Below are 8,430 nucleotides of genomic sequence, written 5' to 3'. Positions count from 1 at the left end.
TCAATAAAACCAGTGAAAAAAGTTTGAGTCTTAACTTTTGTTTTATTCGGTCGAGTGTTGCTCATCAGTAACATCTATCTGCATCGACAGGTGAAATATCATAATCTCTGCCTTTTAGCCAGCAAACGCTGCCATCAAGGGCAACTGCAGATAAAAATTTTACATTTGCAAACTGTATAAGACGGTACAGTATGTTCAGAAATCCAAAGTGCAAGATGAAAACTGAAACTAGAGGAAAGAATAAGCGATTTCTGAACAACGGCGGGCTGACAACAACTAAAACACCATCACAGATCTTGACATTTACCCAGATGCGTTCAAAGATGGAACAAAGCTGCGCTTCATCTTAAATTACTGCCCCTGTTCACTTCATTTTGGACACAAAGTCTTCGCCTTTCTTGATGGAGGACTTCAGCTCATCCATGGCGTCGGCCACCAGCTTCTCCTCAAAGGCAGACAGCTTGCCGAGCCCGAGGTTCTTCTCGATGCCGTTCTTCCCCAGAAGAAGAGGTGTGGAGAAGTACTTGCACTCCGTCTCCTCGGATCTGACAAAGGCGCACTCAACCACGCCTTCCTTCCCGTTCATGGCATCCAGGACGGAGAAGGTGAAGCGGGCTCCGGCGTAGGCCATAGAGAGGGTGGCGGATCCAGCTCCAGCCTTGGCCTTCACCACCTCGGTACCGGCCTCCTGGATTCTGCCTGTCAGAGCAGCCAGCTGTTCAGCGGGGAACTCGACCTTCGGGGTGCACTGGGAAATGAGGGGAATGATGGTCTTCCCGGCGTGACCCCCAATGACGGGCACATTGACACGAGCCGGGTCGAGACCTTTGAGCTCAGCCACGAAGGTGTTTGCTCTGACAATGTCCAGGGTCGTGACACCGAAGACTCTGTTGGGGTTGTACACTCCGTGCTTCTTCATGACCTCCGATGTGATCGGGATGGTGGAGTTGACAGGGTTGGCGATGATGCAGAGCATGGCCTCGGGACAGTGGCGGGCGCAGGCATCGGCCAGGGTGGCTACGATGGTGGCGTTGGTGTTGAAGAGGTCATCGCGAGTCATGCCGGGTTTCCTGGGAACTCCGGCGGGGATGACCACGACGTCGCAGCCTTTCAGTGCATCGCCCAGCTGGTCCGGGCCCATGTGGCCGGTCACCTGCGCCTTGGTTTCGATGTGGCTGAGGTCTGCGGCCACACCGGGAGTGTGGGCAATATCATACAGGGAGAGCTGACTCACCAGGGGGCTGTTCTTGAGAAGCAGTGATAGCGGCTGGCCTATACCGCCGGACGCTCCAAGGACCGCCACCTTGGCGTTGTTCTGCGCGGAGGTGGACAGGTTCCGAGCGAGGCGGGCGGTCGGTCTCACGGCACGGGAAAACATTTTGTTCCTGGAAGTTTCTTACTGTTGCGTTGGTTAAATAAAACGAGAAATTGCTGAAGAGCCCCTCTCCTCTGTGACACTAACGTCCTCTAGCCACGAGCGAACAGGAAGACGGCGAACAGACATGCGCAGTAAATACGCCTGCGTCGCACCTACGTCATCACGCACAGTGACGCCATCGACTGTAATTCAGGCTGTCTTTTCTTTTTTTTCCTGGGTGAAAACAAAGCCAGTTAACATTGAAAGTCGCTGAATTGGCAGTGGAAGTCAGTGCATTGCGCCCATCGCTAGTCTGCAGCCCGCCGTCCTAGTTGACTCCGATGGTAAGGCTTGTCTTGCCTCCCTTGTTGTGGCCATGCTAACGCTAGGTAACGCCGTCAGATGAATCCCGTCTATTTGCTGGAGTCAGAGCGGACACTTTAGCCTAGCCTCTGTTAGCTACAACAGGTCTTATTGTTGTGCTCATTCCCTCAGTCTATGGGATCCTTTGTGCTCTTTAATCTGCATTTGTGCGTGTAACGGCAGCCAAGTGTGTGTAATAGCTGCTTTAATGTCCCTGGCTAAACTACTTTGCATATAGGCTGGCCCCAGTTTGGATGCATATCATATCGTTAGCTTTTGTCCATTTATTAATTTATTTTTTGCCTCGAGTGTCCTAGCTCTCATCAGGAATGCTGGCTGAACGCACAAGCTTACATCCCCAAAGAGCAGCCTTTTTCTTTCAAATACTATTCTATTTTTCGTAAAAGCTCGTTGAATTAACGTGGGCTTGGAAGTAATCCGTTTTAAGGCCAGGCTTTAAGTGCTACATTCCATTGTTTAAATCGTCGCTGCATAAGAAATGATTTTGTGTTAGTTTTCCTGAAAGTGCTCTGTTCCCCTTGGCAGTGGCAGGTTTGAAGGTCCCTCAGCTCTCCTAATGTTACACAAGCATTAAGGATCCTTCAGTAAGTGTCAAACATCTTTTATTAATATTTTGGTGTTGTGGCTTATAGTACAGCGTTTATATTAGCAGTTGTGAGGTGACAATGAAATTGTCTTAGTTTAAAATCCCAGATCGTCTTGAGTCTGTACGTTCACTGTACCTTTTGTATTCATTCCAGTACTTCCTAAGGATGGCTAGTTGTGGGGAGGTAGACCACTCTGTTAGCTCACTTCCATCCAGTAAGAAAGGTGGCAACAGCAGTGGAAGAGGCGACAGTGCGGAATCATCATGTTCCGCCTCCAGCACCTCGTCGCCGGCGCTGTCTGTACCGGAATGTGCCATCTGCCTGCAGAGCTGCGTCCACCCGGTCCAGCTGCCGTGCCATCACGTCTTCTGTTTCTTGTGCGTGAAGGGAGCCTCCTGGCAGAGTAAACGCTGTGCTCTCTGCAGACAGGAAGTACCGGACGACTTTCTGGAAAGGCCGACGCTACTCTCCCCAGAAGAGCTGAAGGCATCCGCGGGAGGTCGGGGCGGGGCGTCCAGCGATCACGCCTGGTATTACGAAGGTCGCAATGGATGGTGGCAGTATGATGAGCGAACCAGCCGCGAGCTGGAGGACGCTTTCTCCAAGGGCAAGAAAACGGCTGAAATGCTGATCGCTGGCTTTTTGTATGTAGCTGACTTGGAGAACATGGTACAGTACAGGCGCAACGAGCACGGCCGTAGGCGTAAGATTAAGAGGGACGTTTTGGATATCCCTAAAAAGGGAGTAGCGGGACTTCGTTTGGACACTGAGGGTGTGACCGGGGCAGCGGGCCGGGAGAACTCTGCTGATGGGGCTGATACCACAGTAGCAGGTGCACAGCAGCAGGTCCCAGCTGCCGTAGCGGCCCCTCCGGCCTCTGCCAGACCACCCGTCTCACTCGGCGGTCAGCCTGGCAGCAGCGACGGCTCGGCTCTGGAGGATGCTTTGTCCCAGCTGCATATCAACATCAGGCCCACGCCCTCTCACAATCGCCCCGAGGCGGAGGAAGGACAGGACGAAGATGAGGACGAGGAAGTCTCGCCCTCCAGGTCCTCGGACCCGCACACATCTGTCGACGAGTCCGGCAACGGAGACTGGAGTGACGACGAAGAGGAGGACGAGGAGGAGGAAGGGGGTGATGTGGAGCCGTGGGACAGGAGGCTGCGAAGACAAAGACTGAACCCAGAGGACAGAGCCCCACCTGGAGCAGAGTCCGCCCCTCCTCCTCCTTCATCCAGCGGTAGATCCAGGATGCCGGACGGCCAGTGCACAGTGACTGAAGTGTGAGGTTCTTGCTTCATCTCCACCAAACGGCTCAATTATTCCACGCTGTCATTTACTTTGTCGCTGATGTGGGTGGTTTCTTTGAGACCAGGAAAAAACAAAAAAAAGCAAGCGTCCTACATGATTTTCATACAACAACCACGGTTCCAAATCAGTTTTTGGTGCCTGTTTTTATGCTTCAATCGGTTTGTCACAGATGGATGCAACATGCTTGTCAACCAGGGGAGAAGATCACGTGAGAGGTGGGCGCATCAGATATAGTGGCGTTGGTCAGAAGCCATCAGCGTGCTCACTCCAGGCCATTTGAATGCAGGCATATCAAGGTTTTAAATCATTCAAATTTCAGATCTGTGACATTTGGGGAAATGCACAGAAATTGGGCTGTGTTTTGAAACACACCCGTGTCTTCAAGCATTGTCAGGAGCAGCTGCATTCTAACTCTCCGCTCTTTAACTCTCTCAGCTAATACGACACGCAGAAACGGGGTCACGCTGTCGGACGGCTCCTGCAAAGAACCTGACAATTCCAGCTTCTGCTCTCATTTATGAGGTCTGCCCTAAATTGTCACGTGCAGTTTTGAACTTTAGCATCTATTTGTGCGATAACACTCTGGTTTATTCATGTGATGTTAGGAGAAATGCCCCCCCCACCAATCATGTGGTTACTTTGTTACGCAACAGAGTGCAACTAAACTAATAATACAGCTCATGGGGCCGCAGGATTTAGTGGTTACACACAAGGGTTCTGTTGATTCTCCCTTAAATTGCCACCATCTGAAATTATAGACACTGCTCTACATGAATGTGCATATGCAAGTTATTTTAAATCTCCCAGCCTTAACTAATTGGCATTTTATCGTGAGGTATCGGTGTTTTGAATTTGCTGAAGCCTTGCTTGTACCCCGGCTACTCTCAATTGGTGTCTTTTAAAAGGTTTTTTGTGATTTGTGCTTGTTGAAGAGAGTTTTTAAGCACCATCAGTGGGCAGGATGTGGCGGACTGATATTTCCCTGTTTGTTTTAGACTTGTGTTTTTTTGTGTGTATTTCTTCTGGTTGTTAATCCACCTGTGTGTGACGTGCGGCTGCCAATTTTGAGGTTTTGAATTGCATACACGCGTCCATCATCAGATCAATCTTAGGCTTTCCATTCTGAAGAATTCATTTTGTGTAACAATTTTTTGCTTGTTAACATTTTTGGTTACACGTAATTTAAGAATAAATCATTTCATTAACCTAAAGAATTTCTCATTTTTCACGATGGTACCTTTGCCTTTTCTTTTTCGGTTTATAATTTCTTTAGGATCTGTCTAAGCTGGATCATTGTGAGACTGTTTTCACTCAATTATGGAACTTTTTCTTCCAAATCAGATTGTTACCTCTTAATGCCAAGAATTCAACATGCAAAAATACCAGTGGCGCTGATGGTAATCATGGCTAACTTAGCATTAGCTTTTATCTCGATAGTGGTAAAACCGTCAATATTTAGTTAGAGGGAGAAACCCCCAACAACCCATCTTACTGCTATTTAGCATCTTTTCCAACACCCAAACTCTAAATTCTTTGTATGAACTTAATTAACAGACACATGTCCAAGTGACGGCGCCTCCTGTCAGCTGTGGTTTATCAGCTCACTCCTGCAGCTTCAGCCAACATCAGTTGCTATGAATTTATGATTACCACAATCCCGTCTGTGGGGGACCTGGAGGAAAATGTGTTTATTTTCCTGACTGAAGGGCACAGAAGGGATTTAAAGTGTGTTCCTCTCAAGGTAAGTATGACCAAACAGTCGGCCAATAAAGCTGATTCTCTGTCAGCAGTCTACTGAATTAAATCAGAGACGTCACCTTTAGTCCTTTATGTCCTGTAGTGCAGCGTCAGCAGACTGCCAGTATTTGCCCTCGGCTCTTGTGATAAGATGAGGCAATATAATTGGTGGCTATGTTGCTTTCTTAAGCCATGTTTGAAACGACATTCAGTTCCTTGCATAAAACTCAATGTTCTCACAATAAAGATGTTTATTAAAGCTGAAGAAATGGCTGATCTGTAGAGTTCTTGTGAAAGGCAGCCAGTCATTTGTGTTTGGGTTTGCTGGCCAGAGCCTGCAGGTTAGCCGGACCGCCCCACACTGTCCCAAACACGTCCTTCTCAGTCCTCAGGGCTTCATACAGGGGCAGCTCTCGACCCGACAGCACCACCTTCTTTACAGCCTGGATCACCGGGGCAGCTCCTGTGGTGTAGCGGCTGATCCAGTCCCCGGCCTGCCGCAGAACGGTTCCTGTGTCGTCCCCCTTGTGCTGCTGGGGGGCCTCCAGGACTCCATCTGTCAGTCCAATTTGCAGGCTGAGCTCAGGGCCCACCTTTACTGCGCCTGCGAGTAGCTTCAGCGCACTCGGGCTTCCAACGATGTGGACAAGTCTCGCCGCACCACCCCAACCTGGAACCAGGCCCATGTGCTTGTGGACAAACTGGATGATGCTGCCAGGCACCATTAACCTGAAACAGATGTGACAATGTGGTGAATGCAGTTTTCTTTTATTCACCTGTACAGGAACCTTACCTGAAATCACAGGCGGTGGTGAGTTCTGCACCTCCCCCCAGTGCCCTGCCCTCCACCAGAGCAACAGAGATGAGCGGCAGCCTGCAGGAAATATTTTTTCAGTCAGTAAACTGGAAAATCCGGCTGCTATGTTTCATTCAGCGTTGATATTAACGATGAGACAGAGAAGGACACCTGACCTGAGCAGCCTGGTGAGGGTGTTCTGCATAAACATGCACATCTTCATCCCGTCCTGTGGGTTGGATATCGCTCTGACAGCATTCAGGTCTGACCCAGAGCAGAAGGTTCCACCAGCGCCACGAACAATGAGACCCTTCCCTCCGGTCCAGCTCTCCAGCTGACTGACCTTCTCCTCCAGCTCCACCATCATGGTGCCTGTGACAACAGAATCCCATCACCTGCAGAAAGGTTCTCTACAGACACTCACAGGGCAGAGTTGACCGTACCAGAGAAGGCATTCATGCGAGAGGGGTTATTGACAGTCAGCACAGCGACACCAGACTCCTGCTTCAGCAGGTCAATGGAGCCTCCAGGAAAGGCCTGAAGCTTCTCTCTGATCTCCTCCTGGTTGAAGTCGTGGATTCTGGAGCTTTTTCTCAGCAGCGGCCTTGGGGGAATAGTTACACGTTATATTATTTAGAGTGATGAGGTCAGCTCTGAGGGGCATCTGTTCTGCCTCTGTTGCTAAAGCAACCACCTTAGCCATTATTATATGGACTGATGTTAGCTATTGTGTCCCTGAAATTATGTTGAACGTCTGGGAATGACTTGTATCTTCCCATGTGGCTGTGTGGTGATTTGTGTGCTAGGATGCAAACATTAACTTGGGTTGACTTTGGTCCCTTACCCGGCCCAGGCACCGCACCTGCTGCTGACCAAGAGTTGTTTCCTCACTGCACACAGCACCATCCTGTGATATTAGATATTATATGAAGAACATCTCGTCTTGGACCAAATTGAAGCGGCCATTCATTCTTTATTTATCTCGCTGGTATGATGCAAACTGATTAAATGATGTACTTTACTTCTATATCATTTGGAACGAATCTTAAACTTGATGTTAAAACTACTTTAACTTCATTAATACCTAGTTACTGACAATTCCTTTCTCCGACAGTTTGTTTAATCCAGAGGTGGATACCGAATGTCGTGCATGCTTCCAGGGTCTTTATATATATATATTATATATACGTTAGCAACTAGCGAGCAGTGAAAACAAACGTGTGGCTTGTTAAAGAGTTTTACAACACCGGTGAATAATAATACATTTTTATTACAGTCTAGATAAAATACACGTACCAACCTTGACAGTTGTGCTACCGAAAAATCAGTCCCCGGAAACTCGAACTCCACGGAATTAGAAAATGGTAACACAGCATGCAGTTCCAAATAATGACCACTAGAGGGTAAAACAATCACACACTGGCGGAAATGGGAAACTATATTTGGAATTTGCAAGAACTCGACCTGTAAAATATAAATAAATATTTCAGAAATTAAACAATTAAATTGAGATCTAGAGACAAATAAAAGCTATAATCACTGCATCCACAAACATTATTTTTTCCTCTTTTCTTAAATTCTGTTTTCTCCTATATTTTAACACCAGTTAGCCAGTGTTAAAGATAAGTTTTTTCTTTTTTCTTTTGTAAAAGTCCAGTACCTCATCAGACAAATTTCTGTCCAGAGATTCGTTTTTAAAACACACAAACTGTTTTGTTGCATTGTTGTTTACATTATTCCTTGAAACCAGTAATGTCAAGTGGGAGGTGGGCACGAGTCTAAGAACAGAGTAAAGTGTGAATTGCTGTGCAATCATAGCTGTGCAAAAACACATACCACCAACTGCTGTAAAATTGGCTGTCTGATGGACAGCCTGATGTTGCAGATGCTGAGGTCTGTAAAAATCATGCATTCAAAACTGTATGTGTCAAAACGGTGGGTCTGAAGGTCGAGCAGGGGATACATTTTTGTTTTTGTGAGTGAGGGTTGGAACTTAGGGCTGCCAGACAGCGAGACAAGCAGGCAGCGAGGTGATGATATAAAGACTGGAAGAAGTGCAAAAAGAAGGTGGGAGCGTACCACAGAGAAGGGAGAGTGAAACACTTCCTATCGAGTGGTCTGATCTATGGCTACTGGGAGCATAAATCCTTCCATTCTCCCCGCACGCCCTCTCCTGTTATTTACAGCCCTGAACACGCCTCTAAAAGCAAACTTGGAGGAACAAAAATACCTTTATCGGTTGTGGCCAGATCTGTGAG

General features: G+C 47.9%; 3 protein-coding genes across 4 annotated transcripts; 1 reads left to right on the top strand and 2 right to left on the bottom strand.

Moving 5' to 3' along the window:
- Positions 1 to 22: 22 nt before the first annotated feature.
- On the bottom strand, positions 23 to 1,502 carry mdh2 (malate dehydrogenase 2, NAD (mitochondrial)). The gene has a single exon (XM_057044899.1). The coding sequence runs from the start codon at positions 1,376 to 1,378 to the stop codon at positions 365 to 367; it is 1,014 nt and encodes a 337-aa protein (XP_056900879.1). The 5' UTR covers positions 1,379 to 1,502; the 3' UTR covers positions 23 to 364.
- A 28-nt stretch (positions 1,503 to 1,530) lies between these two features.
- LOC130532325 (E3 ubiquitin-protein ligase rnf146-like) lies at positions 1,531 to 4,853 on the top strand. Its single transcript, XM_057044898.1, has 3 exons — positions 1,531 to 1,701; positions 2,267 to 2,325; positions 2,482 to 4,853. The coding sequence occupies exon 3, from the start codon at positions 2,494 to 2,496 to the stop codon at positions 3,613 to 3,615; it is 1,122 nt and encodes a 373-aa protein (XP_056900878.1). The 5' UTR covers positions 1,531 to 1,701; positions 2,267 to 2,325; positions 2,482 to 2,493; the 3' UTR covers positions 3,616 to 4,853.
- A 448-nt stretch (positions 4,854 to 5,301) lies between these two features.
- On the bottom strand, positions 5,302 to 7,541 carry echdc1 (enoyl CoA hydratase domain containing 1). Of its 2 annotated transcripts, XM_057044902.1 has the most exons (6): positions 7,473 to 7,541; positions 7,017 to 7,079; positions 6,616 to 6,776; positions 6,349 to 6,544; positions 6,170 to 6,250; positions 5,302 to 6,105 (listed from the first exon to the last, which is right to left on the bottom strand). In XM_057044902.1, exons 2-6 carry the CDS (start codon positions 7,076 to 7,078, stop codon positions 5,682 to 5,684), a joined length of 924 nt encoding a protein of 307 aa, XP_056900882.1. In that variant the 5' UTR covers position 7,079; positions 7,473 to 7,541; the 3' UTR covers positions 5,302 to 5,681. The 2 variants fall into 2 exon arrangements, with proteins under 2 accessions (XP_056900882.1, XP_056900883.1); XM_057044903.1 differs by lacking the exon at positions 7,473 to 7,541 and having other exon boundaries at positions 7,004 to 7,022.
- Positions 7,542 to 8,430: the final 889 nt, after the last annotated feature.

The sequence above is a fragment of the Takifugu flavidus genome, chromosome 10 (assembly GCF_003711565.1).
Source record: "Takifugu flavidus isolate HTHZ2018 chromosome 10, ASM371156v2, whole genome shotgun sequence".
NCBI lineage: Eukaryota > Metazoa > Chordata > Actinopteri > Tetraodontiformes > Tetraodontidae > Takifugu > Takifugu flavidus.
Note: the sequence above shows the minus strand (reverse complement) of the source record. Positions and strands in the feature narration are given on the sequence as shown.

Bases quoted from the DNA above. Each gene is read 5' to 3' on its own strand.
- mdh2 (XM_057044899.1), bottom strand. From the start codon at position 1,378: ATGTTTTCCCGTGCCGTGAGACCGACCGCCCGCCTCGCTCGGAACCTG.
- LOC130532325 (XM_057044898.1), top strand. From the start codon at position 2,494: ATGGCTAGTTGTGGGGAGGTAGACCACTCTGTTAGCTCACTTCCATCC.
- echdc1 (XM_057044902.1), bottom strand. From the start codon at position 7,078: ATGGTGCTGTGTGCAGTGAGGAAACAACTCTTGGTCAGCAGCAGGTGC. The intron at 6,251-6,348 runs GTCAGGTGTCCT...TATTTCCTGCAG, and splicing joins ACCCTCACCAGGCTGCTCAG to GCTGCCGCTCATCTCTGTTG. The intron at 6,106-6,169 runs GTAAGGTTCCTG...CATCTGTTTCAG, and splicing joins ACCACCGCCTGTGATTTCAG to GTTAATGGTGCCTGGCAGCA.